The sequence below is a fragment of the Mastacembelus armatus genome, chromosome 14, assembly GCF_900324485.2.
Source record: "Mastacembelus armatus chromosome 14, fMasArm1.2, whole genome shotgun sequence".
NCBI lineage: Eukaryota > Metazoa > Chordata > Actinopteri > Synbranchiformes > Mastacembelidae > Mastacembelus > Mastacembelus armatus.
The window spans coordinates 16,725,026-16,752,793 of NC_046646.1; the positions used below are offsets into that span (position 1 = coordinate 16,725,026).

At 40.4% G+C, this 27,768-nt stretch overlaps 1 protein-coding gene across 1 annotated transcript in view; it reads right to left on the bottom strand.

Moving 5' to 3' along the window:
* Positions 1 to 679: 679 nt before the first annotated feature.
* The window catches only part of nbeaa (neurobeachin a), a 73,691-nt gene continuing 46,602 nt past the window's right edge, over positions 680 to 27,768 (bottom strand). Inside the window, exons 20-60 of the mRNA XM_026328555.1 lie at positions 27,523 to 27,646; positions 27,192 to 27,384; positions 25,922 to 26,608; positions 25,273 to 25,722; positions 24,515 to 24,732; positions 24,121 to 24,274; positions 23,037 to 23,120; positions 22,130 to 22,310; positions 21,437 to 21,561; positions 21,253 to 21,321; positions 20,961 to 21,129; positions 20,212 to 20,594; positions 19,450 to 19,586; positions 18,582 to 18,736; positions 17,576 to 17,702; positions 16,311 to 16,430; positions 15,222 to 15,355; positions 14,514 to 14,575; positions 12,826 to 12,890; positions 12,185 to 12,293; positions 11,789 to 11,955; positions 10,561 to 10,685; positions 10,308 to 10,457; positions 9,761 to 9,897; positions 9,466 to 9,583; positions 9,051 to 9,153; positions 8,831 to 8,946; positions 8,000 to 8,112; positions 7,519 to 7,659; positions 7,294 to 7,413; positions 6,863 to 7,015; positions 6,573 to 6,737; positions 6,320 to 6,409; positions 5,528 to 5,720; positions 4,591 to 4,662; positions 4,022 to 4,177; positions 3,487 to 3,657; positions 3,216 to 3,317; positions 2,875 to 3,071; positions 2,612 to 2,763; positions 680 to 2,303 (exon numbers count right to left, since the gene is read on the bottom strand). Of these exons, the coding sequence (XP_026184340.1) occupies positions 2,213 to 2,303; positions 2,612 to 2,763; positions 2,875 to 3,071; positions 3,216 to 3,317; positions 3,487 to 3,657; positions 4,022 to 4,177; positions 4,591 to 4,662; positions 5,528 to 5,720; positions 6,320 to 6,409; positions 6,573 to 6,737; positions 6,863 to 7,015; positions 7,294 to 7,413; positions 7,519 to 7,659; positions 8,000 to 8,112; positions 8,831 to 8,946; positions 9,051 to 9,153; positions 9,466 to 9,583; positions 9,761 to 9,897; positions 10,308 to 10,457; positions 10,561 to 10,685; positions 11,789 to 11,955; positions 12,185 to 12,293; positions 12,826 to 12,890; positions 14,514 to 14,575; positions 15,222 to 15,355; positions 16,311 to 16,430; positions 17,576 to 17,702; positions 18,582 to 18,736; positions 19,450 to 19,586; positions 20,212 to 20,594; positions 20,961 to 21,129; positions 21,253 to 21,321; positions 21,437 to 21,561; positions 22,130 to 22,310; positions 23,037 to 23,120; positions 24,121 to 24,274; positions 24,515 to 24,732; positions 25,273 to 25,722; positions 25,922 to 26,608; positions 27,192 to 27,384; positions 27,523 to 27,646 (6,578 nt within the window). The 3' untranslated portion in view covers positions 680 to 2,212. The remainder of the gene's footprint in view (positions 2,304 to 2,611; positions 2,764 to 2,874; positions 3,072 to 3,215; positions 3,318 to 3,486; positions 3,658 to 4,021; positions 4,178 to 4,590; positions 4,663 to 5,527; positions 5,721 to 6,319; positions 6,410 to 6,572; positions 6,738 to 6,862; positions 7,016 to 7,293; positions 7,414 to 7,518; positions 7,660 to 7,999; positions 8,113 to 8,830; positions 8,947 to 9,050; positions 9,154 to 9,465; positions 9,584 to 9,760; positions 9,898 to 10,307; positions 10,458 to 10,560; positions 10,686 to 11,788; positions 11,956 to 12,184; positions 12,294 to 12,825; positions 12,891 to 14,513; positions 14,576 to 15,221; positions 15,356 to 16,310; positions 16,431 to 17,575; positions 17,703 to 18,581; positions 18,737 to 19,449; positions 19,587 to 20,211; positions 20,595 to 20,960; positions 21,130 to 21,252; positions 21,322 to 21,436; positions 21,562 to 22,129; positions 22,311 to 23,036; positions 23,121 to 24,120; positions 24,275 to 24,514; positions 24,733 to 25,272; positions 25,723 to 25,921; positions 26,609 to 27,191; positions 27,385 to 27,522; positions 27,647 to 27,768) is intronic.

Below are 27,768 nucleotides of genomic sequence, written 5' to 3' on the forward strand. Positions count from 1 at the left end.
ACAAATTAACCAAGAAGTAAAATCACTACTTTAATCTGGAGAGGTTGCAGATATTTGTCTTAATCATCCTAAATGTTATTTTGTCAGTTGAATTTGAGAGATAATTAATGAAGATACAAAGTATATTAAAAATATTTTCATCTCCAACTTGAGTGACGTTACCTTACCTTGTACTATTTACTTGTACTATGTAACTTGTGACATTAATGATTTTTTTCCTCTTAAACGTTGAATATACATTTTTTAAAAATTCTTGTAATGACAATACTTCTCTTTTTAGGTCGGCTGTGTAAAGTAATTTAACTGAAACTCCCAGAACCTTAGTAGAACAAATCCACAGCAACAACTGACTAAATCCACCCGTGGTAAATTAAATTTGCACACTGTGACACTGCTCCACAGGAGTGGCTTTGAGTTACTTGTCTCGTTTAATGGGATTTTATGAGAGGTGACCCTACAACCTTAAAGTGTAACTTATTACATGTGTTGAAATCATCTTAGATTCATTTTGAACTCATGCATCATAAATGTTACGGTCGGATGCCCTTGAATGTCATGAAGCAATAAAGAAACCTTCAGTCACACACAATGTGATCAATGAAAAGTCATCAAATTCTTTGCATATTTTATTTTTCTTATGATTTTTTTCAACTCACACATGTCATATTTTACATCTTTGCAATAAAACATGAATACAATAGTTTTTAGGGTTTCATAGATCCAAAAATATTTAACCTTTTTTTTGGATACGTAAGTTGAACCTGTCGATAGAGTATGTGCATGTGCGCATTTGATCCAGATGGCTTCACACATACAGTACATCTCACATTTCATCCCGCCTCCTCCTTCCTTCCCACGTCTATCAGCTACAGAATCATGATATTGCTTACAACGGTGAGGTTGTAAAACTTAATAATCACACATGAGCTCATGTTTTAAATACAAACATCAATGCACAAATAATCCAGTAGGTAAAATGGATCTAAATGAAATGGCAGCCGACCAGAAAGAACCAAGCTAATAAATAAAGATATGTGATTGGTGCAAAGTGCAATACAAAACAAACTTTTACCTTGATTTGATTCTCTTTTTTAAATAATCAACAAATGTGGGTATGTGAAGGTTTCCTTTGCAATTCAGTCTTATTCAGCTGATTATGTCTCCAACCAAGCCTGAACCAAGACTCTATGTACATATTTGACAAAACAATCACTAAATATACAAAGGAAATCATGTCAGTCTTGTGGTTGTCATCCCTGGTGGCACTGGCAAGATCATCATTATCATCTCCAGCAATACGCTCACCATCCTTGACACCGCTGTTATTACCATCAGTTTTGTCAACATTACAATAATTATTACACAATATTTTACATATAGCAAGTCATAATAAATTAAAGGTGATAAGCACTGTTTGTGTAGTGAAAGAACAAGTGTAGACTCTGAAGGAAGCAGAGCCTTATTTACATAGAAATCAGATTTAACCCTGCTGCAGGTGAAAGAAAAACAAACAAACAAAAAATCTTATAAAATAAAATTTAAACAGTTAAAGTAAAAAAAAAAAAAAGGAGAAAGAAGAAATTATAAACCCAGGCAATTTTTCAAGGAGGAATTTAAGATCAAGCCAATAGCACCGGTGTTGAAATACTGGGTGGGGCTGGATCATTTCGGACCATTTCTAATCAGTTTAAACACATTGAAGGAGTCTTAATTTAGAGTCCACCCAAATAATTCCAAGACTGAGCTCCCCTCAAATGTAAAGTATAAAACAAAACTGTAAAGCGAGAAAACAATAAAGAGAACTCAGGATATTTGTCTGTGAAGCATTAAGCGTACCAGGAACAGCAACTGCACCAGTCCTGTGAGTGGTACGGGTATGACTGACCTCTACAAGGTCTGCTTGACTTGCTCTTTTTTCCCCCTTCTGCAGTCTTGTCTATTTCATTAGCAGGTTTTGGTGTGTATCTTCAGGGTATTATGTGTCTGTGGTTACACACGTATGCACAGAGGAGGTTATTTCCACCGGCACGGCCATATCCTCAGATCAAGTAAACTTCTAAAGGGAATAGAGCCTAAGGTTCGGTACTTGTTTTTCCTTCTTCTCAGTACCTGTAGTTTTCCCCCGTGTTGCAGATACACAGCAGAATACATCATCTCATCCCCTTCTTGTTCTTTTCTCCTCTCCATCTTCCTCTTCCCCATGCTGTCCACCTCAGTACCTGTTCTGGTGTTCATAGTGCCAGCGGTTGAAGTCTATGTTGAACGCCACAATGCTGCCAGATGCCATGCCAGTGATTAAAGTCCTGAGGGTAGAGCACACTAAAAGTCACATCTGCAAACTAGAAACATAAAATTATTCATATTCATAGTGTTGCAGAGGATCATTACACATTTCCTTGGTGCCTAGAACATCATCCGAGTTTTGGGTAAAAAAACTGCCTCATTACTCATCACATTTATTATCCTCTGCTGTCCCCTTTTAGGTGACCCAGTTTCCTCAACACCATTAGACCTCAGGAAAACAGAGCTCTGAATTTGTCTGCTTTCTTCTAAATCACCACACCTCCTACATCTATTTCTATCTGTCACAGTGGGACCCTGTCTGTTTTACCTCTGGTCATGTGAGAGGTCCATGGCACGGATGCCGGCGTCACAGCCTGGATAGATGTAAAGCTGTTTGAAGTCGCATGCCTGCCACACCTCTACAACTCCATTATCACCGCCTGTCACCAAGTTCTGTCCATCGCTACTCAGCAGGATTGCCTGGTGAGAGGGAAAAAAAAGAAAACATTCATATGTAATTTAAAAAAAAAAAAAAAAGAAAACACAGTATCACAGTAATATCCCAGTATGTTTACATACTGACAGCCTTACCCGGGTGGAATCGTTGACCTCCATTTGGGCCAGCAGTTTTCCATTTATGCTGAAGTTGCAGAAGCGGCCTCTCTCATAGTAGATGATGCAGTGGCCTTCACTGGACACTGAAATAAGACGGGGCCGCTGACACAGCTCTGGACCCTCCAGGGCCCTAAGCAGGTCCCCTGTGATAGTGTGGACTAGGCATGGACCCTCTGCGGAGCAAGACCAAAACAAGATAGTGTAGAAGATATTGAATTAGACTGATATTCAATACTCACTGCACAAATCATTTAATAAATCTACATGTAAAATTTAAATATTTTCTAAATACAGACAGACATATGAATGATACAAACCTTTAGCGCCGCTAATGACCAATCCCAGCTCTGCACAGACAGACACGCACACCACCTCGTGGTCATGTCCTGTCAGTACTGCTCTAGGAGCAGGATAGTCACCTGGAAGAGAACAGGCACAGAAACCTCTAGCTAGAGCTTCCCAAACCAGACCATTCTAGCTCTAGTGTTTTCTAAAGTAATTTGTGAGCTGGGAACAAATATGCACTCAGACACACAAAGACAGACAAACATTCCAACAAGCTTTTTTTCCACCATGTTAGCCACTCACTGTTGTTAGGGTTGTCCCCTATAATGTGGTGTCGTCCACTCCAGTACCACAGAAGAAGAGTGGCATCTCTGGAGCCTGACACGATGTAACAATCTCCTCCGATGTAGGACTCAGACCTAGCCAGACACGTCACCACGTCCCAGTGGCCAAAAACTATCTGGGTCAGCTTTCCTGTGGAGAGGAGGGAGGTAGATGGTTAAGTCAGTGTTTGCCCTCTACTTCTGAAGGACAACAGTTTTGTAACTTTCAGGACGAAATGCACATCAAGATAGTGGATTAACAACCATGTTAGAGACTAGTGGAAATCTGAATCAATACGTACAACATTGTATTTTATGGTTATGTAGGTGCAGCTTTCCAAATCTCTCCTATTAGATTAAAATAGATTAAAACATAGATGACTTGAAGTAAAACTTATGACAAAATCACAAATCGTAGCTTTAATAAAGAGAGAAAAAAAAAAAAAAAAATTGACAGTTGTCAAATTATACTGTACAATGCTCACATTGTACGTGGCAAATAAGACAAAACTTACCAGTTTCAGTGGAGTAAACACGGAAGCTCTTGTCCCAGAAGCCACAAACCAGGATGTAACGGTTGTCGGCAGTTACCACAAAACAGTGTGTGTTGATTTGGATGCTCTGGTCCACCAGGTCAGTGATCTGCCGCTTGTTCACGCCTGAGTTGTTTGCTACATGAGTGCACAGTGAGGTTAGTGGGTTAATGAGAGCATACACATGCAGACACAGTTAACAGGCTACTGAATGAACTCAAAGCTTTGCTCCTCAATCATCACTCATTCAGGGTTTTATGTTTGTATCGATAACACTCTAGTAAACCCTCCCAGACTCTACAGTATCTCAGTGTGTATGTTGGAATACAACAGTCCAACTAGTGCCCTTGCTGCCCTCATTACCTGCTTACAGACAATTGTAGGTGTATAATGATAATTATTATTACTCACTGTAATGTTGCAGACATGGTAATTTAAGATTATTTTGCAGTTTAATGTTTTATAAACAAATCTGTATATAAGTGTTCCTTATGATTTTAAGGGCCAAAAATGCTAAACCAATCAAATCTGTGGTGGAGATGCTCACTGACCTATGAGAGGGTCCATCTCAATGGGAAGATGATGAGCCTGCTCTAGGGAGTATCCTGGAGCTCCACGAAGACCTGAAGATTTGAGGGTTCAAACGATACACACAGATATATATTTACACACATCATAAAACAGTGAAGAATAACTGCTAAATGCTCTCATGCAGTATAATCCACTGGTCATGTGGTCTCTGATGAAAGCCCTGATGCAGGCTTATTTTAAAAAATACAGTAAGTGCCTCATGTGACAATCAATAATACAAGTCACTTGAACTGCGCCATGACCTCCATAATCACATTACGGTGATTAATTAGGTCTAGCCTGCTGTGCTAATTAGGACATCAATGAGGTTCACTGAGGCTTTAATGAACACAATTTATATGTCAACATACAAGGTGTGGATAACATTAGAGCAACAACTATACTATACAATTCAATACAACAAAAACCAAATACTATGGGCTGTGGAATGAACTAGCATCTTAGTGAGTTTAGAAGCATTACTTGCTACCATAAGGTTCTTATAATTGCACAGCTACTGAATATATTTTCATTTATATGAACATTTTTGTTTACAGGATCTTCTGCATTTGCCTGACCAACCACCAAAAAAGTTATTACATTTATAAAAAGAGAGAAGCAGAAATTCTTTGAATCTAAAATGCTGGAACCACCAGTGTTTATCATTTTCCTTGATAAAAGATAACACCTAACTGTCCTTATTGGATGTTACTGTATTATCAAGTTATGTTAGTAGTATAATTTCAGAAACGACGATGAGATGAAGATTTGGGGAAGTTTCATGTTTGGACATCATAATTAAATGGCACGAGATGGAATGTTATGCCTTTTACAGCTACACAGAAAATAACTCCCAATAACGGAATTAACTGCAAACACACATCTCACACACCAACTCCCCTCAGCACAAGCACTCACCAACTGTGTTGTGCCAGCGGTTAACGGCAAACAGCCGGCTACATGTGACAGTGACGGCCGCTGGTATGCTGAGGTGTGGGAGAGTGTTGGCTGCGACGTGTGTGACAGGAGAGTTGGAGGGGAACTTCAGCACCATGATGACATCCTGCTGCATCTGATCCTTAAACATCAGAGGGCTCTGGGGAAGGAAACACTGGTGAGAGACAGAGAAAGAAGAAGAGAGAAGGGCAGAGCAAGGAGGGAAAATCGGGGGCGAGAGCAGGGAGGGATGGGGACGGAGGAAGAGGGAGAGACAGAACAGATGGGACAGAGGGAGGGAAGGGAAAAGGTATGTTAGTGGGACCACAGGGTCAGAACAGGTACACACACTGAGGGCGGCTCTGGGCCCAGAAGAGGAGGAGGCACTGGTTGGTCGAGGTTCAGGACTGACAGGTTTGGGTTGACATGGGTGGCTCTGATGCTAAAACAATGACGCCTTGTGATGCTGAGGGTAGCAGGGAGGACAAAGAGGCTAAAACCAGGGCAGAACAATTCCATTGACCTTGGTAATGGAAGTAATTCAGATATTAGTGGATTGAAATATATTAGTGACAATGGCTTAAAAAATGTAAAAGATTTGCAAGTATATTTGTGTTTCGTATTCCACCTTAGCTGACATCTGAGGTGTGTACACAGTTGATTTAGAGTTTATCACAAGAATCTCTTTGTGAGTACATATAAAAAATACAAAAACCATTGTGCAATTAAGATTATAAAAAGTTAAATTTGCTTAGATAGGCTCAGTTTTCTCACCAGGTGCATGGCGGAGGAGCGAGGCGGGTGTGGCTCTATGAGTAGCTGGGAGGGAATCTGACCACAGACCTGAATCTGCATTTCTATCGCCTAGAGTCAGAGACAGAGAGATGTTAAGGGCGGAGAGGAAGAGCACGTTTATTCACTTAGGAGAAAAAAACATCTGCTGAAGAAATCTGGCAGCATGAGAGAGAAGATGAGATATCTGCACTGCATTAATATGAGTCAAACAACTGACGTGTAGAAAGCTGACCTCACGCTGAACAGTGTCTAAATTGTCTAGGTTGACGGCTCCCTCATAGGACAAGAAGCTGAACACGTTGAGAGCTCGGACTGCCTCTGGCCCTCGCTGCTTGTAGCCAAATATTAGATCGATCCACTGGTGAAGCTGGCACGACACAAACTCACTCTCCAGCGCCTGGTCAGGTGCAGAGAGGGGCAGAAAGAAGCCAAGAATATATTTAGTGTGTCTCCAGTGGCTTTAAGGGCAGAGATGAAAAACGTTTAGATTTTCTATTTTGAAATAGACTCTGTGTCTCTCACCATCCTGTTAATACGAACAAAGTCTTCAGGTTTCTTGGCCCAGGCAGGAAGCTCCACATCACACACAGGGACTCCATCATCACGCACCCCGAGCTCATACTCATTACTGTTGACAAACATCTCAGGCAAGTAGTAGAACTCTGGGATCAGCTCCTAATGCACACAAGAGATGCATGTTGTTTGTTTCAGGATTTTACAATTCACATCAAAAAGTGAATTGTGTCATCAAAAAGTGTCAACTGGAATTACTTTCAACCATAAACTCAATTCCAGGCTCAGACAACCGATTATTTTAGGCATTTCAGAAAACTTGTTTTTTTTTAAATTATATGTCTCAACACTGACTGATTTCAGTCTGATTTTAATAGTGTCTAATAATCTTTACCAATCACTTCTGTAGGTCGTTTTTTTAGCCCAACAGGAATAGTTACCTTCACATCAGCTGTGTCCCTCTGGCAGTTCCTCCACGAGCGGCCTATGCCAGAGAAGGCTCTCTCTGGATGGTCAAACTTGCTATCATTTGCGTTCAGGAAAAATGTGGTGAAAGGCTCCTACAGGGACAATAATATCATTTCAAGAGAAGCCTTGGGAGTCTGGCATGTGTTTAAATAGAAGCTGTTGGTCATAGTTTGTCAGTGTCTTATGCAGGTACTCACTATTCTGAGCATCCACATCAGCGTTGAATGAGCAGTGGAGTATAGGGTTGTATAGTGGTGAGGCGGCGTACTGTCATCGTCCCAGGTCTCGTAGCGTTCCGCATAAAACGCTGCCCGCTTGGGATTCAGTGCACCAATTGGCTAGAAGAAACCACAGGGAAATAATTATAATGTCAACGATTAAACCAAACATGCAGTTTTTCCTCTTCTTCCCTAATACAGCATATCACACATTATTATTATTATCAAAATGGTTAATCATGACTGGCACTAAAAGATCTTGCCAATTAGAGATAATCAATAATATTATGTGGTTTTGTTCATTTTTACTCTCATGGCAACAAAGAGGTTTTTCTGCTGAACCTTGGTACAGTATGAGTGGTACTGCTTGACATTTTTTTTTTTACCCTTTTAGCTTCACAGCACTATCTTAGCACAATTCATTGAAAAAAGTGTCGAAATGTTGTCTGAGTGCTCTAACCTTGGAGAGGTCTCTGAAGTTGCCAGGTAGAGTGAGATCAAGTTCCTCTGAATCATAGTTGGTCAAGACCCAGGGAAAGACAGGATACTGGTTCAGATCATTATAGGTCCTCCCTGCATGGACAAAAGATGGACATGAGAGGGAAATAAATGACAAAGTGGATGAAAGGATCCATTATTCCATTTTAGTTGTGTCACAAGATGCTCCCACACCATTACAACATGCTTTGGTGTTTTTGGTGTCTATCTTAGTCTTGTTATATCACACGTCTTTGCATTATGAGATTAATGCAAGTGACAGACTGGTGTTACAATTACACCAACCAAGTCTGTGGTAAAAAAAAAAAAAAAAAAAAAAGTCCAACAAAGAGAGGCATAAAACCATAAGCTGCTGACAAAGTGCTACATGTCAGCACATTTAAAAGCTTTTATATACATTTTCACTGGCTGATATTTATCTAGATGAGTATTAGTATCTAACGCTGCACTTTTACTGCACTATTACATACATAAATCATTATATTTTATAATATGGTCCTACATATGATTTAGAATATCTATTAACATGAAAATTAAATATTTTCAGCACATAAAAGACAAATATAAAATATAAAATACATATTTGCAGTAATTATTCCAATTAATTTCATGTAATACTATATATATATGCATGGTCATTGTGCTGCATTTACTCATATTTTTGATGCATATGTACTTACAGGTCTTACTAATGACTTCAGCTTATTCAAATGTTTCAAGTACTTCACCTGGTATTTTCAGGCTTGTTGTGCATTGGCCTAGCTCATGAAATATGACTGAAAGTTGACTTTACCTGCTATTGTGTTTAGGAACATGAGGTACTCAAAGTTGGAGATTTCTCTCCTCTGCCAGCGCTGCGTCATGTTGGACGACTTGAAGAGCTGACGAGGGGTGGCCAAGGAAATCCGCCTGTGACAAACACACAAGAACAATGAAACAGTTGCACTTTGTCCAGAACCTGAAAAATTGCCACTCTAACAGTCATGAAGTGACTGACTACACCTTGCGCCTACCTGGCCTGCGGCAGGCCGTAACTTGTTCCTACCCCAACCCGTGGCAAACTGTAGACCACTCTTTTCACTGTGGCCTGGTCAGGGAAGTTAAACATCACAGATGCTGCAGAGAAAACAATAACAAACAATATATAATTAATATGTTGAAAACACAGTCAGTCACTCACATTATTATTTAGGGGCTGCATAGGAATAAATCATTAAGCACAGTTAGAGTTAGTGGTCTTCATTCTTAACTAAAGTAGACAGTAAGTCGCTATTTTTGCTAAACTGAGGCTGTAGTGATGGCCAATAATAAAAAAAATATATAAGTGGCAAGGATTTAAGACTATTGGATTTGGTAACAGATGCATATAGTGGTTGAGATATTAAATGTAAAGCATGTTACTGTAAGTAGTAAGAGATTTGCACTTACTTCTGTTGGCCATGAAGACCTCAAGTCCTGTATTCTGAAGCAGGTAGCGTCTGGAAAACACAGCTCGGATCTCGCTGAACATCCATTTGCCGTGCAGACCCTCCGAGTAAGCCAGTACCTGTTCAGGATAAACATTTATTGAAAACAATATTTTAACATAAAGAACAATATGTACAAATAAATAATCATAATCATAAATCATAAACTATTTATAGTCAGTACATGTAAGCCTCTACATCAAAATTTTTGCTTTAGGTGCACTGAACAATGACAAAGAAAGGTAACTTGTCCTCACTTTAGCGTCAGTCTTCTTGAATGCAGAATCCTCTTCATCCACCTCAAAGTAGATCTCAGTAGTAGTGATGGACAGAGTTCCTCGAGCCACCACCACTGGAGCAACCAATTGAGCTGGAGTACTCAGAACCACAGGGCCTGGACGGAAAGTTGTATTATTCAGGTATTACTGCTTTAGGTGCTGTACATAGTTCTGACATGATCATGATATATAAGCACATGGCACATAAATGGCATTTGATTATTTGCTTCTTTGATTTTTCCTACTAGCATGTCATAATCACTTCTGTAAATTAGAGATGAACCGCTGGAATAAATTCAGTGTTTGGTCTGATTTGGATCAGCATTCAAATTATAATTTCATCTTCTTAGGTCAGATAAATTAGCCGGATTGTTAGTGTAGCTGCAAAACTTTCAAATGTCCAACTTGCCTTTGGAGGTAAAAAGTCTTGGACGGAAACGAACTAAAAACAAGACGTCAGACAGTTTAGAGTTTAATGGTACTGCAGTATAGTGTCTGTGTGTTTGTGCCTGTGTATCCATCTAACCTGCAAGGTTATCAATCTCTTTTTCCTGTAGCAGGCTGACAGCATCATCGTCTCCTTCCAGCATTAACTCCGCCTCTGGGTTCTGAGCGACCACTGATTGGCTGCGGAAATTCTTTTTCGACCTAAGCCCCTCCTCTTCCTCTTCCGTACCTGTGTGTGCATGTTTTTAAGAGTGCCTGTGAGTATCATGTGTATGCAAAAAGGAGGTATTGACCAAGTACCACACGTGAGAACATCAGTACACATTACAAACCGTAGTCATCCAGAGCTTTGAGTAACACGTCTGCGTGAGTTGATCCAAAGGCATTTCGCACAAATCTCCGTCTCCTCCTCAGGTCGTCCTCCCAGTAGTCTAGACGCCAGAAGTCATGTAGTTGGCTGAAGATATAAAAGTGTATGAGTCAAGATGAATTATTACAGTCGTGGCAGGAAAATAACATGCATATCAGGACGTGTCCTTCTGGGGCAATAAAGTTAAAGGTTAAGCTGAAGTGACATGTGACATTTATTCTAGCAAATTACAAAACTGATTTCCTACAGACAAAATGTTCTTTTTTATTGTGATAAAGGGCAGCATTTGAACACAGTTGTAAGCTTGACCAATAATGGACTTTAGGAGAAGACATAAAAATTACTAATATAACCTATGAAGTAAAAGGGTTTTTATTAAGGAAACTAAAGTCATGCCAACGTGATTGAAATGTTGCTAATGTGAACAGATGCTGAAAATACTGGGCCCAGACCAATTTTACCTTTATTTTTTTTTATCTTACTGCAAGAGATTTCTATTAGCAGCATGCACTTTGCAGTAAACAATTTACTTCATCAACAGTGACAGGATGAAGACAGGCTTCAGATGTTGCTTGTCACATGTCCTCAAATTAAATCACATGACCTCAGAGTAGCTGCCAGTCTGGAGGCAGATCTGGATAACAAGCAATCACCGATTTAATGAGTGTATGTGAGTGTACTAAATAAAGAGATCAGTCTCATAGATACCAGCCAGCTACAATGTTAAGATTTAGCTGTTTGTGCTGCTGGTGTACATTGAATTATGTTGAATAAGGTTTAAGTTTTTCCACAGTCCTGCTTTATTTGAATCATAATGTTTTATAAATGTGTTTATTGTTCTGCATTTCATCAGTGAGCACAGAAACAATACGAAAACTTGAAATTCATTTTCAGAGTTTGTGATATGAAGCTGATGATACTCAGCTGGCTTCATGAATTTATTATGCAATTGTTGTGCAAAACTACATTTACTGTATTTACACAAATATAAGCAATAATACATAGTGGAAATGCATCACGGTGTTATGATCCATATATGACAGATTGTGCTGATTTAATAACCACTACATACAAATACCACTTTCTAAAATGCTCCATGTGAGCACTCAACCAGTGTAATTACATCCTGTATAGTCTAACAATGTCCCAGAGTACAATTAGACATGCAGTTCCCTGCATCTTCCCCTCACCTCTGTGACATTGTCCCCCACGCTCCATGCTTATTGGTCAGGATGTTGAGGATCTTCTGTTTCAGCTGGTTGGCAGTCACATGGTCTCTGTGCTTCGCAGCACTGATGAGGTGATCACACATTTTCTCCTCCTCTCTCCGGTCTGCAGCATACTGGGCACAGTTAGACTGTAGGAGAGTGGGAGGTAAAGAGATAAAAGGACCAGACAAACAGTGAGAAACAGTATTGACTGGCTGTACAGCACATCTGAGTTTTTACTAAAATTATTTGTAGATGACAATTAAAAAATATTTTAAGCATTACATTTTAGCCACTTCACATGGATATATACCTAAAGTCCATAATGATGTCATATACATCATGAACAGAGGTGAGGTTATTTATATGTATGTGTACCTCAAATTCAGCGTGTTTGTGCACATCTTCTGCCCTCTGTCTGTTCAGGATGAACTCTGCTTCGTTGGCAACTCGCACAATATGATCCTTCATGGCATGGCACAGAAGTCTGGTAAACATGGGCATGTGACAAAGATTACTGGAATTAGCAACATTCCCATTTAGAAAAAAAAGTCTAATTCTCAACAGGAGGGTGTATGAACAAATTCTCCTCAATATGGCAAATTATATCATTGATAATAGTTCCTGGTTTTTTGCTAAAGCTTATCGTATGTATGCATGAGTATACAGTATGTCTAAAGAGTAGCGCTGCATGAGATCCTGTTTAATTATGTATATTTATCTTTTTTCTTTAATTATTCGTTAATTAAAATTTGCACCAATACTCCAATAAACACTCTGAACTAAAATAACAAGATCACAGGCCCTGAAAATAGACCAGCACAAATCAGCTGTAAACTTAACTGCGCTTTAATGATTCGGCTTCCTACTGAACACACATGGCACTGTGCATTTATCCTGGCAAGGTTCTCATTAGGGCTCTATCGTACCCATTAGTTGTTAAGCACTGATAACAGTACTAATGTTAATGTGTGAATTACAGGGAATTATGTGGGGTGATAGTCAGTGTGATGGATTACCTTCCCTCATTAATGAGCTCTATAAAGGCCAGTCCAGCATTCTTCTGAATGGAGTTTTGCCACTCCTAAGTGCAGAGGACAAACCCAAATGAATATGGTTAGAAGCATTTTAACCTATCACCATACATGTAATTTTATATTGACACAGTAAATTTTCTGAAATTTAAATTGAAGACAAGTTTACAGATAAAATTCAAGGTACTTAACAAAAACCCTGTAAGTCCAATATTATCAGGAAGCTGTCTCAATTTGCAACACTAGCTTCAGTGGACTAATGTACAGCCCCAATAATAGCCCCAGTAATAGCCCCAATGTACAGCTTTTGCTGCATATTTTTACAACAAAATTCCTGTATATAGTATACTGTACAGTATATTGTCACATCATCCAACCCTAGTTGGAAGAGCTGTGACTGCTGTGGTTAATAAGATGCTCAGTATGTACAAATTGTGAATAAAGAGATAACAGTTTTATTCAAGAGTAAATATACAGGCTAATCAGTCACCATCATCAGTATAATGGTACACTAGTAAATACTGCTGAAAGTAAGGATAAAAAATATCTTTAGAGCTCTCTATATAAGTGTCAGTGAGACTGCCCTTGTCTAAGAGTATGTCAGTGGTTTATGTGTTTGTGCATATGTGAATTGAGACTTCTAAGCAGGATGAGAGTGCTGCTGAAAGCCTCAAACTATCAGAGTTCCATTAGCTCCACTAGCTCTTAAGGCTGTGAAGGACACGTGGGAGCATCTCCTGTTACATCCCCCCCATCCAGAGGATCGATATCTGGGCTAGGGTTTGCTCTCCCGGGCCTCTAATGGCAGACAAGGCCGGAGACAGGGGTAATACTATACATGCTGACGAGCAGTCAGCCTGGAGAGTAAAGGAGAGGGACAGAAAAGGGAGTGGTGAGAGGAAGGGGCAGAGTAGAGAGTGGTGGAAGATTAAAGCAGTTCCAACTGAAATGGACCAGAAAAGCAGAGAGTTGTCTGAAGGCACAGCTGAACATAAAGAGAGAACAAAGGAGAGAAGAAGCAGGGACCATGATAGAGCTGAGCAAGATGGAAGAAGTGAGATCCTTCAGGCTGCCAGAATCCAGCAAAACAGAGAATAGTTTGGAAACAAACTTCATAACATAAAAGAAACAGAACATTGGTCACCTACACCATAAAGGGGAAAGCTCTGTAGCGGTAAGTGCCTATTCACTGTCACTAAGCTTTTTAAGTGTTATTTGGTAAAATAGAGATTTGAGTGCAAGATAGAGATTTGAGTGCAAGATAGAGATTTGAGTGCAAGATAGATAAATAGCCCCAATAATTCAATTAGTGATGCTGTCTTTGTTATTTAATGACATTCATGAACGTAAAATCCAGTAGAAGAAAAGTCATAATATTGATAATGGAAAACTACGGTGTGATGATGCATATGAGTTGACGTTATATGACATCTGCAATGTGCTCATTATCTAGTCAATCCTTTCTCACAGGGCAAATCAATAGCTCTACAGCTTCCTGGCTGCATTAGGCTGAGCCAATTATTATGGGTGTAAAAAAAAAAAAAAAAAAAAAGAGTTAGAAATGTGACAAATCAGTGACAACATAGGCTTTAACAAAATTGATTATATGTGTATGGGCTGGAAAAAAAAAAGAAAAAAAAAAAAAGACAGAGGGTAAGTGAGGAATAACCAACCTGAGAACAGAGCAGCATTACGAGCTCCACCACAGACGTGCTAGACTTCATACACACCAGACCTGCGCACAAGGACATACAGCGCAGTCAGAAGCCACTCTGTTTTCTTTCTGACACACACAAGCACACACCGCTGCGAGACACAAAAATATCATCAAAGTAGACACTGTAGTGTCAGTGGTTTGTGCTATTGTATACAGTCATCACAGTCAAGTTTATAAAAAGCATGCCACAGAGAAGACAGGAACAGACAGTAGGGAACAAGATCAGGGAGGAGAGAGGAGGGGGAGAGAGGAGAAGGAGCAGGAAGTGATGAGAAGGAGAGATCAACATTGAGACAGTGGATCATGACAACAGGACGCCAGAAAGCAGGTGGGCTGAGGGAAGAATGCATCACATTTACTACTAGCAGTATTAGAACTAAAACTCAGCAGAATCTGGTCTAAAAAAGTTGCCATTATCTAGCTAGCTAATTAAAAATGGTGTTAAATACAGACTTCATACCTGTTTGACGAATGAGTGACGCAGCCAGCTCAGACACTCACTCACACACACATTCAATCACTCTCAACTCATCACACACACAGTTGCTCACTCATTTCCTTTTCTCTCACTCTTCATCATACACATACATTGCTGTGAGGGACAGTGAATGGGGAGACTCCACAGAGAGACGCCAGTTAGAGAAAAAGGAGCCGTGTACAGCACCTGTACCTTCTATGAGCAGTTCCTGCCCATGGCTACCCAGCAGCGTCCTGGACAGGAAGGGGGCAAAATCCACAAAAATCTCCCTCAGCAGGGGCGCCACCTTCTCCAGAGCACGCTCGAGCTTGGTGGTGATGCTGTGGTCGAAATAAGAGAGAAAGATGAAGGAAATAGGACTGAAGATAAAATAAGAAACATACAGATGAGGGTAGCACAAGAAAACTGTGTACAGTAGGTGATAAAAGGAGCAAGAACCACATGCAAGAAAGAACTGAGTGGCAACAGGTGAGAAAAGGGAGGACAAATTACACAGAATAGGGAAAAGGCAAGCTCAGAGACATAAAAGAGAAAGAAATAATATATCTGAAATGAACAAGGAATACACACACTGACAGAATTAAAGAGTGTGTAATGAGAGTTTGGTATAAAAGCACTACGCCTGTGTTAGTATGGGTAAGAAAATCTTCATGGTACTACACTTTAAAGGCTAATCACTGAGCTAATCAACTTTTAAAAACTGCACTGGAATGTTAATCTTAACGTGTCTTATACCGTAAATGGTACACATCTTTATAGTGGATTATATTCAGTTAAGAAATTGAGAAATCAAGGTTGGAAGAGTAAAGAAAAGCAGAGTAAAATATGGAGCCATGATGGCAGTGAAGTGTGCATTCTTGGTTTTATAAGCATGTGATGTCTGAAGCTGACCTGGGTCACTAATGTGTACAAATCTGAACTTTGTTTTAACCCGCTGAGCGTGCCAGGTGAGTGACATTTGTGAAAGCTGCAGTGGAGGTTAAAACAAGCACTCGAGTCGGTTTAAGCAGACGAATGCACAAGTTATTTGTATTTGATTTAGGTCTGATCTCGAGTTTGCAGTTAGTGTGAGAGGACAGCCATGACAGAAGTGACACAGTTGACTATGTTAAAACAAAAGTGATCCCAAGTGTTAAAGCTTTTGGCAAACATATTTGTCCTTTCTCGCATGGCATTCTGGGAACATTTAGGAGTGGCTGGGCATAGCAGAGGTGTGTGGTGGAGGTAGGGCAGAGGGGGAGAGGGGGCATGGGGACAGGACGAGTATCTCCTTGCCTAAAGCACTGTCCTGCATCGCGGGGGGCTGCCTGGAAGCCTGCCAGAGAGCTAAAAGACTTGAGCTCAGGAGGCGTCTGACCGCTGCGCAGTGCACACTGCGCCACCTCACAATAGGCACTGCAATACAAACCACACACATACACACACACACACAAACATACACATACAGACACGCACACTGATTAAGAAACACATGCACACACATGCACCCACCCACCCACTCACACGCATGTGCACTTTTAGAAGCACACATTAACTGCACATATCATAACAACTTATCTATCATGTGTAAGGAGAGAGGACATTAACAGAAATATTACAGTACAAACTTCTACAATGTTCAAAGGAACTATATATTTCTTATTGAAATGCTATTTCCTAATTAGTAACAGTCTCACATTGCTGATCATCCTTATATATTTATATATATATATTTGTATTAATTTTCAGTCGCCTACACAGAGTAACAAAATACAAAAAAACATAATACAGTATATTTATGAGAAATAATATGAAATACATCACGCTTGTGGAGTTTAAAAATCATTAAAGCTCATTAATTAGTGCAGATATTTTCAATCTCTACAGTAAAACACAGCTGTCATGTCAGGGATGAAGCAAACCATAATGTAGAGTGAGCAAGAAGTGTAGGCAGTATGTGTGCATGTGAGCATCAATATGAATATGAGTGTGAGTTTACACAGATAACACAGATTTAATAGCTTCCAGAAGACTGTTATAGTTGATAGCAGCTTTAAAGAGCAATACTGGAATGAGACCAATATTTTTTCTATATACAATTTTATATCACTATAAATTTTATACCTGTGACTGTACAGTATCTGTAACACTCACTCGGTACTGTGTATTGTTTTAAAACTTATTTTAATTATTTGAACATCTGAAACATTTTTGCTCATGACATTCTTAAGGAAATTATAATGATTAATATTAGTTATCGTTACCTAGGCCTCAAAAAGGATGAAGGTGCACCCCAGTGATTCCTGATTCCAAACAAACATATCTAACCACACCGCATAATATCTGTAATGACTGCGAGTGACTTGTTGGTGAGAATCCTTTGGGAAGGGTGAAGACTTCAGTGTGAAGTGAAACAAGGACAGAAATGAAATGGAAAAAAGGACAGGCACCCAAGAAGACAGACACATAAAAAAAGCCAAAAGGAAGAAACAAAAACAAACTGCAGGAGAAAAGTAAATGATTGAAGAGATTAAGAGCTTCCTGATGATGAGGGCGCTGACCTCATATTCTCCATAGTGTCTTCTGGCATTGGTGCCACCGTCTGCACTGCTGGCAGATTCTTACTGGTTGCGCCGTTGACAAATGACGAAGAGGAGGAGGAGGAAGAGGAGGCAGAATCTGCGGCACCTAGATAGGACAGAGAATGAGTGAGGAGAGTGATGAGAAATGAGACAAGCATTATAGTAACATGAATCAGGAGACACCAAGATTAGCGCACAGGGGAATGTATTAATGTTCTGATCAGCTGCGACTAAATTCAATTTGGATACCATTTCACCGGACATGCAGCTACTTGTCTTCTGGTAATGGCCCCTTTTTGTGAAAATAGCTTTGCAATCAATATACAGAATCCATTCCAGGGAAATACTTTCCCTGTCCATTAGTTATCTATGATACAGTACAATATGTCTGGCAGGCTGACAAAGCCATGAATACAAATCCACTCTGCTAAAATGGATCTGCTGAGTATGATGCTGCATAAAAAAAAACACTGATCCATATGTCAGCTCATGTGTGTTTTATGATCATCTTGTTATCATAAGGTTTATCCTATTTAATACCAAGAGTCAAAGAATATCTGACACATATTTTTCTTATAATCGGACATTTTGTTTCTCTGTATTTCCTGTAACAAATGTGAGCTGTGTGAAAGGTACAGTCTAGTGTAGGAGAGGTGGCTAAATCAACTTTCCTATTATTCGCTAAGGTGCAACATCCGTGATGAGAAGAAAGGTATTTTGCACTTTGCTGTGCTGTCATCAACTTACTTTGATCATTAAATATGCGAACAATCTAAGTGCTATTTGTACACTTTGTTTCTATTTTAGATTGTTCTGGCTTTCAGCAGAGAGCACAGAACAGCTTCAGCAACCTCCTTTGTCACCCTGTAGGTGTCTGTCTGCTTCCTCTCTTTAAATGCACACTGAATAGATGCAGTGCAAACATTTATATGACTAAAAATATTCCCTAAATATGAGCACATTATTTCTGTGTGTCATCTCTCACCTGTAGTGTTAATCATGCTCTTGGGTGTTGCTGTTGCAGCAGCAAAAATGTTGGGTGTGCTGCCAGCAGTCGCTGCTCCACTAGTGGTGGGTGTGCCCACTGTGTTCACTGAAAGGCTGCCAGGTGGAGGCTTTTTGACTGGAACCACAACACTCCTATAAGAGATCACACACAAATGAATGAAAGAAACCTACATGTTCAATATTTCTCATTAAATGCTCCTCAGTGGTGTCCTAGCTCTGGGTGTTGATCAGTGCCGGCAGGGTGCGAGAACATGGTGGTGATGAGGATGACTGTACATCAGACTTTAGCTGCCTCTGAGATGAAAGCTTCAGAAGTGAAAGCATTACTGTTGGTCTATCATTTGTTTGACATGTCATTACTTTAAACCCGTCTGCATGGGTCACACATCAGGTGGACATCTCAGGGATGGATTTGGATGGACACCTCCTTCAATCAGTAATTTAGTCTTCAAGAGCTGCCACAAAGCAGGAGGCTAAGTGATTCACAGAAGATATAGTGGAAGCAGGTTGATACTCTCTGGATAGTTAATGTGTTTATAGTTTCAAGAGGAACATTAAAAAATTTGGGCAGACCGTTATATCCTGTCACATTTAACAACAATATTGGTTTTATATTATAAAGCTTATAATAGATTATTATACAAGAGAATTCTCAAACTGAAAGTCTATTTTTCTCAGATTGAGAAGTGCACCCAACTGATTTGACAAATAAGAGTGTACTATTTGTAAAAGATCAGTATTGGCTGGAAATATCGATTCACTGATGGCTGTTTCAGGCAGTATTGACTCTGGTATCTTGGTCTGTTTTCCTTCCTCTTCTGTATCAAACAGTAACTGGGGCTAACCTGTCGAAGGAGTGGAACTGCATGGGCAGCATGGGGTGTGTCTTCAGGGCAGGGTCTGGATGATAGGGTGTCGGCCCAGACTCCTGTCCCAAATCCCCGCCATCAACTGGAGCTGCCACCAAGCTCTTCAGGATCTCCTACATTTCACAGAGAACAACAAATCTGGTGAATATAAAACAAAAGCTGCTTAAACTGTGAGCAGGTTAATGGTTTGACTAATTCCTGGCTGTATTTCAACTTAATATTTTCTGATATTTTAAATATCGTTTCAGTGTCAGCTTTAGAATATATCACTTTGCAAAATACTCTTATTGCTTTTGTCCAAATCCAACATAATGTACTTTTTTTTCCTCCACAGTACATGAGTACAAAAGTGTGTGTGTTTTAACAAAATATAATCTTATACAACCTCTGTGAAATACATGTGGAAACATTTTGACTATTCAGACGTGGCATTAAATTTTATCTGCAACCACACAGCTAAAAGCACAGATTGATAATTAAAAACACATTTAAGTTGCTTATGGATACATGTGAACTTAATAGTGTTGACTAAATACAAATGCATTTTCTGACTATGGACCATGTTTATTATCTCCTTTAATAGAAACACATTAACATTCACATAACAAAACATTTTGCATATTGGCTGCAGAAATGAAATCCACTGACCAAGTAATGGTTTGTGCAGCCTGTCTCAGAACCTAATTAGATACTTATGGTTGCAAACAGCCGGGTCTGAATGGGGTCCCACACACCCACCTTGACATTGATGCCTTTATTTGTTTGACTAATGCTGGAGATGGATGAAGGCGGGGCTTGGCTAGAGTTAGGGGTGGAGCTTGGGTTGTGGGGAGAATCCAGAAGGCTCTCCTGTGACCTCCTAATGTCAGATGACAAGCTACACAACAGATCTGTGCCTCCTCCACCACCTCCTACTACTCCCATGTCTCTGTCTCTGTCCGTCTCTCTCCCCACCAGGCTGAGGCCAAGCCCCAGACCCATCTCTGAGCCGTTCAAGGATCCGGCCACATGGCCCTCCTCTCCGATGCCTGAGTCTGTGTGGGGGAGGCCAGCCCGGGGAGAGTCATCCACAGGGGTGGGGGTCTGTTTGTCGCGGTCAGGGAAGGCTGTGGATGGGTGTTCTGGAGAAATAACATATTGGATTCAGTGTGATTTTACATGGATAAACAGTGATGTAATTATAGAAAAAATTATTTCTTTTTGTTAAATGCACTGCCAAGAAATTCCACAAATTATTGTTTGGTTTAGCATTTCACTGTCAGTTGTTTTTTGCTTTTAAGCTTTAATTTCGTTGCCAAGTAATGCCATCGCTTCTTCATCCTTTCTCATCTTCCTTACTCTAATGGTCTTATATTCTTGACAAAGGTATTGTTGTTCGTCGGAAGCTCATATTCACTACACCAGCGCTACAATGATGAGTCACCACAGGCTCATCCAAGATTACCCTATAATAACAAGGATATTGCAAAAAGAAAAATGAGAACCACCTGTACTGGTTGGGGAGTTGATCTCGTGACGAATGCTTCTTCCTGATAGGCTTGTGGACCTGCCAATCTCTCGCTGGGGTTCCAAAATGTCCCGGTACTTAGACACCATGAGAACTGAGATAAAGTAGACGACTGCCAGTGCCAGAAACTGAGCCTGTTTACTGTCATCCTAAAATAACACACACATGCAAAACTATATTAAAAAAACACATACACATTTTTCCTTAAATATATTATTCAGACAAATACAATATACACTAAAAAAAAACAAAAAACAAAAACACAAGCTTACCACATCTCTAAAAACCACAGCTCGAAGACGATTGATGTCTACATCCTGCAGCAGTCTGTCTGGATCCTGCTAAATATGGAAGACAGAAAGCCAAATGCGCTCTGTCATACATATGCATGTCTCTGTGGCAGACTTTAAGTGCTGTGTGGCGGATGTGCGTTTGATTCGTGTGTATGTGCGGTACCTTGCTGCTGGTGGAGGCACTGTGAAGGCTGTCCTGTGACTTGCTGCTGGTTAAGGAGGACTTGCAGCTTCGATCTCTCTGTCTTTGCCTGCACTCCAGACAGTTCCTAACTGCCACACAGCACACTGACGCAGTAGGAAACATGTAAGTACCATAAAATAGTGGGGTGTTTACACTTCATGTGTATTTCTGTTTAAAAAAATGGATCGGTGTATGAATCTGCCATAACTAACAAATCAATTAGTGATTATTTGTTAAGCTTGAATCACTTATTAGATTAAATCACAAATTGCATACAATTGGAGTGACTGTAAGCACATCTATTGTCTTCAACACTATTTATCAATAGGGAGAATATTTTGTCAACAGTCTGAGTCAAACAGTTTATTAATTGATAAGGTAACAGTAACTTCATTTACAACAAATTTAATTCATTCAGCAAAACTGAAGAATTGACTGTTTCCAACTTGTTAATAAGAGGAACTGAATCTTCTACATCATCACTATCATATGAATATACTGTATTTGGGTTTTGCAACACTTGGTGACATCACTTGAAGTGTGATAGTAATAGACATTTTTTGCTGACATCTTATAGGTTAATTAATTATCTGACAAATTCATCAGTGTGAGCCTAGTAAAGCTAGAATAGGTTTAAAATTTCAAGATTAAAGGCATCAAATTAGCACACACCCAGCCGGAGGCACTGCCTCATCAGCCCTCCTGAAGACATGTTCTTCTCTGCTTCGATCTCACTAAAGTTGAGGGAGCTGGCAAACACCAACACATCTACCATGGCCATTAGACGAGACAGGAAGGTGACCGCTGTCTCTGAGGACATGCCCTGTGTTGCCTCAATATTTTCCAACTCCGTCTAGGGGGGGAAAAAAAAAAAAAAAAAAAAATCACAAATGCTTGCCAGTTGTTCAGTGTAAAACTACACAACACTAAACACAATGAACAGGGTGCTCTCTCACTTATTTTACAAAGATGGCGAAATACTGTTGTGTCCTCTTTTTTTTTTTAGAGGAATGCTTGTGAAAACTGATGCAGCTGGGTCTCACACAAGCACGACCGCAGCAGTTGTGGCTGGTTTTACCAACAAGTAGGAAACGCTACCTTGAGTATCATGCTGGTTAAGTGAAATGCCTACTTGTATGATGAAATCTGGCAACACAACACAAAGGATGTACAGCTTGATGACACACAGGTACAGTAATGGTAACAGTGGGACTGTAACAGTACCCGTGTGGCTTATTAGCAGTAACAGTGGCAAGTCTAGAAAACATTTCAGAGGAAATTGAAGTACGCTAATATTTGCACCAACTTAAGCATTTAATTGCCAGATTACATTATGACCAAAGCATGTCAGGGGTAAAAAAAAATCAAACTCAGTGTGCAGATTGTTGTGTCTCTGCCTCAGTAAACAGGATGTGCAAGGCTGTGAAGAGTACACAAAGTGCAAGCATCGCGAGGCTTGTCAGAGCAAGTGATCACAGACATTTGGGGAATAACAGACACACAAGGTGAGGACAGATAGTCTTGGGTTGGTGCTCTTAGCTCTTCTGGTGACGGTGGAAGTCTTAGGCTCATTACGCACCTCTAACCCTGCGCCTCTTCCCCCAGGAACAGGGGTCACCTCCTTTCCCTTTGACCCTCTCTGGGGTCCGGCTCCTCCTGCCTTCTTTAGTATTGATAAAAACGGGACAGGCTTAGCAGATGCAACCCCCAAGGATTTTTGGAGAAATCTCATGCTTTTTCTCTATTTTCACCTCTAAAAATGTCTTCTCACTTTAATTTCACCTTATTATCGATCCACCACCTTCTATTCTATCCCCATATTTGTATAATATTCTAAAAATGTTAGAATATTATATCTTTAAGAGCCAGATACACTGATGCAGCGTGACCAAGGAATAGCCACAATATTTACAAACAATATAAGGGGGAATATTAATTAGCAGCAAAGGAGCACAACAGAGAAACACAATGGATGCGAGACTGGCAGGGGTTAGTGCCAATGACAATGATAAATAAACCAGAACAAAGTATTAGTAGAATTGAAAGAGAACAAGAAAACACAACTTACAGTGTTGGCACTACTCTTAGAATTCTGCACATGCAAAAACAGACAAAAACAGAGACAAAAAAGACAAGAAAATATACAAAAAACATGTAACACAGAGAGGAAAAGAAAGATGATTAAAATAAATAATTAGCAAACAGTGAAATTAAATAGATTGTTAATAAAAAGGATTAGAACAAAGATCAAATAAAGGTTAAAATACTGCACAGGTTATGTTGACAGTTAAATATATAGAGACACAAATGCAAAGAATCCAGATTAAGTTCTTGAAAGTTGAATGAGTTTACTCCAATTTTAAAGTTATCTTGAAATAAAACAGAACTTTTCATATAATTTCGGTAACTTTTAAGGCTCTTTAGGAAGTCATTTGTGACATATCATGACCATACAGGCAAAAAAAAAAAAACAACAACATATACAACCTATTATTTAACTTCTTCAATCATGCAAGATTAATGCTGCCGTGAACATGAGGGGAATCATGTTCAGCTGATTCTAAAAGGTGTTTGCCATTAACTCATCATTTACAAGCCTATGAAGCAGCTTTTGACCTGCAGTGTTCTCTCCTTCCACAGAGGGGTGGAACAGAGCCACTTACAGAGGGGGAGGTGGCAGCAGACAGGAGAGGCAGGATGCCTCCACAAGCTATGATGATGTTGTCGACCATCTGAGAAATGAGGTGTATCGTGTTGTGGACGAAGATGATGTTTTCATTGCTGTTCACGAAATCCATCACTGACTTGGTGGAGTGGCTAAAAAACGACAAATAGAGTTGGACAGAAAATACAAAAACACAGTTTGGGCATTAAGAATCACTGGTATCATTTGACCTTTTGAATATCTTTGATACTGACAAAGGAGAATCAGTCCTAGTAGTATTAGCTGTGGCCTTGCTACTACACAGCAGTAACATAGAGAGTTTCCCCACACTGTTAAAGGTTTGCTTTGACTGACTGTAGAAAAGATCACACACCCCAAACATCCTAACTCACCTCCTCCACACATGCACGTCAGTCTCTAGGGCGAACAGCAGGTCAGTGAGCAACCTCTGGTGCATGGGTGACCACTTGAATTCTGGGATGCGGAACATGGTCGTGCGTGGGCCAGGGCTGAACTGCCGGCGCTGCTCCTCCGTCATGGGCATGCCTCTGAAACCCAGATCAACTCGTAGATCCCGCTCAAGCTGGGCTGCAGTTCGACCGTGAAGGGCCTTCATTTGGGGGGGGGGGTTGCATACAGAGATATGAAATTCAAATTCTAAAGAGAACAAACTCATAGGACTATCAAAGACACCAACGTTGAAGGAGCAATGTCCTAAAGGCTGGAGGCAAATTTCACTTGTTCATTCCCTGGACTGGCAGGATGAATTGAGGTAAAGTGAAAAAGCTCTTCTTCCTCAGCCATTACTGCCACTGAGGTGCCTTTGACATAAGCTGTTAAACCTTTCTACTCTATCAGGTCAGTGAACAACACATCAGACTGTAATTGTTGGTTACAGTTTCCCCATGTAATTTCGTTTCAGGAACAGTTCTTACTACTTGCAAGTACAAAATAACAAGATCAAGTGAGTTAATGCTTCCCAAGTATGTTTAATTTTAGATGAACAATTAAGCATTTATTTTAACTTTCCTTTTAGATTTCTTGTAACTTAACTAACTTAACTATCAAAGCCAAGCATATTTACACCATATTTTCATAAACAGTAGAAAAAAATACATTGTCTCATATGTACAAACACATATAAACAAACCTGAGTGGTTGCAGTAGTTTGGATCTTTTTTGTGTCCTTGTCTTTCCCATCATCTGACCTCTCTGTATCAGAGGTGGTGCTTGCTGTGTCTCCACCAGTCTTGAGACCCACAGATTCTCCCTCTGCCCCTGATGTTCCCTCTCCTTCTGGGAAATCTGGTCTAGGGCCTCTCTGGGTCTGGGTTTGACTCTCAGCCTCAGCAATGGAGCTGATGTCAGCAAGAGGGCTCTGGATCTTGAAGGGTCCGTCCTCCGGAAGTTCCACAGAAGCCTGGGTCTGGGATTGTGTTAAATCAGAGCCACAGCTCGTCATATGGGCCAGCAGACTGAGGTCATCACTGGCACTGGTAGTTGAGTGAGCCGGTACTGGCCCGGATGGAGTGGACTGGTCTGGACTGGGTAGGACAAGAGGGTCTGTGGCTGCCAGAGCAGGAAGCAGTTTTTCATCAACCTGGAATTGATGAATGGGATAATAAAAAATAGAATAACAATAAAACATTTGGGAAAGCAGGAAGACTAAGAAGGAAAGAAAATAATGGAGATACCATTGTGAATGATTGGTGGTATTACATTCAAGGTCAGTGAGTGAAGATGTGGCTCCACAGATAAGATTTTAATTTAACCACAATAATCTTCATATAACATCCTACCTTACTGAAGAGAAATCCATTGTTGCTGGGGACACTGTCCTTCTCATCAGCCAGTGTGATGAGTGGACCCATGTTCCCATCATCCTCAAGGTTAACACCTGACAGGGTCAGACCTGGCCCCATCCCAACCCCTGAGCCTGGTGTGTCATCTTTAGGTGCCAGATTCCCATTCAGGTTCTGAACTACAGCACAGTAAGCACTGTCCAGGAGGGAGTCCACCTCTACTAGAGGTCCATTCTCCATTCCTCCTCCACCCCCTCCACCTACACTTCCAACAAGACCTTCCGGAGACAAGTCCAGGTCATCCAGCTTCACTTCTGTGGCTTCTACTTTCTCTGCTTTAATGTCCACCAGCAGGTCATGGACTTCCACCCTCACCCCTGGACCAGCACTCTGTTCCCCAGGTGTCAGGGCTTCTCCATTGGGTCGCTTCACAGCGCCTTCTGCTAGTAGGTTGCGTGAGTCTCCACCAGCCCCTTCGCTGTACTCTGCCTCGCTCTCAGGGGTCTGTGTCTGGGAGTTGTCATCAATCTCCAGGTTGCCATTGACAACAGGGGCAGGCGTGGCAGAAAGCCCAGAAATGGTGGACACAGAGCCTTTCTTCCCCTTCTTCATGTTTTCCTCCTCCTGACGCTGGTACTCTTCATACATCTTAGCCAAGTACTCCTTATGGGCTTCATACGTCACCTGTGACAGATGGTGGGGATATAATTGGATATGTGATCAGAACACAAGCACTAACAATAGTTAGCCTCCACATCAATACTGTCTCCACCAGGTGCCTCTTGTGGATGGATAAAACTAGGACACTAGCAGAAACAGGGCAATTACAATCATCCATAATGTCTCTCTCATTTAGACCGCTATGAGAAAATGGGTGAGTTTTACCAGTCAAAAGTAAAAAGAAAGGCTCAGTTACTGGAAATTACTTTTATTGTGAATCATATTGTGTCCTACAGGTTTTGCAATAGTCAATATATACAGTAGAAACCTTTTTGTTTTCAGACTATTATAGCTTCAGTCATACAATCAATACCTAAAAATCACTATCACCAGTAAAGTGCAGGCAGTTTTAAACAAACATCGATATTTTGCCATGGTAAAGAGAATATTCCCCATTAATCTCTCCAAACTTCAGCTCGATTCAACAAGTCAGTATCTCCATTAGTCAATATTTTTAGCTCAAATCCATTGGGCTGTGAATACATGATCGCATGCTCCTTAAATTACATACTGTATATGGCTTAAAATATATATATCCCATCCTCACCTTGGAGTGTGCAATTGACAGGGTATCAACCCAGACCCTCCACCCTCCCCATTCGTATTTGATTGCGTGGTAGAGTAGGATCCGAAAGATGTTGTACACCATCTCAGTTATTTTCTGCTCCTCAGGGTTTTTGGGGTTGATGTATCCGAGAGAGAACATCCAGTCCTGCCACACGGAGCACTGCAGCAGGCAGCTGGTACAAAACACAAGCACTGCATGTGAGTAGGGCTGCAGCATGAGCTTAACATAAAAAAAAAAAAATACAACCACTGAAAGAAATAATTGACGTATAGTTATATTAATGCAAGCATAGCCATTTGTGTGCTTTTACCGTCGATTTTCACGGCTGTTACTGAAGAGTTTTATCATGTCGGAAAGAAAAAGTCTCCTGACTTCCATCAGCTCAGCACTGGGAGTGGAGTTCTTCAGCAGTGTCGCCACTACCTTTAGAATCACTGGGTGGGAGGAAAACATTAGGTAATGGTGAGACAAATTGGGAAAGGAATGGGAAGAGAGAGAGTAGAAGAAGCAAAAATACATAAAAAATATTTTGAATTCGAGAGAAAGCTATCAGGTG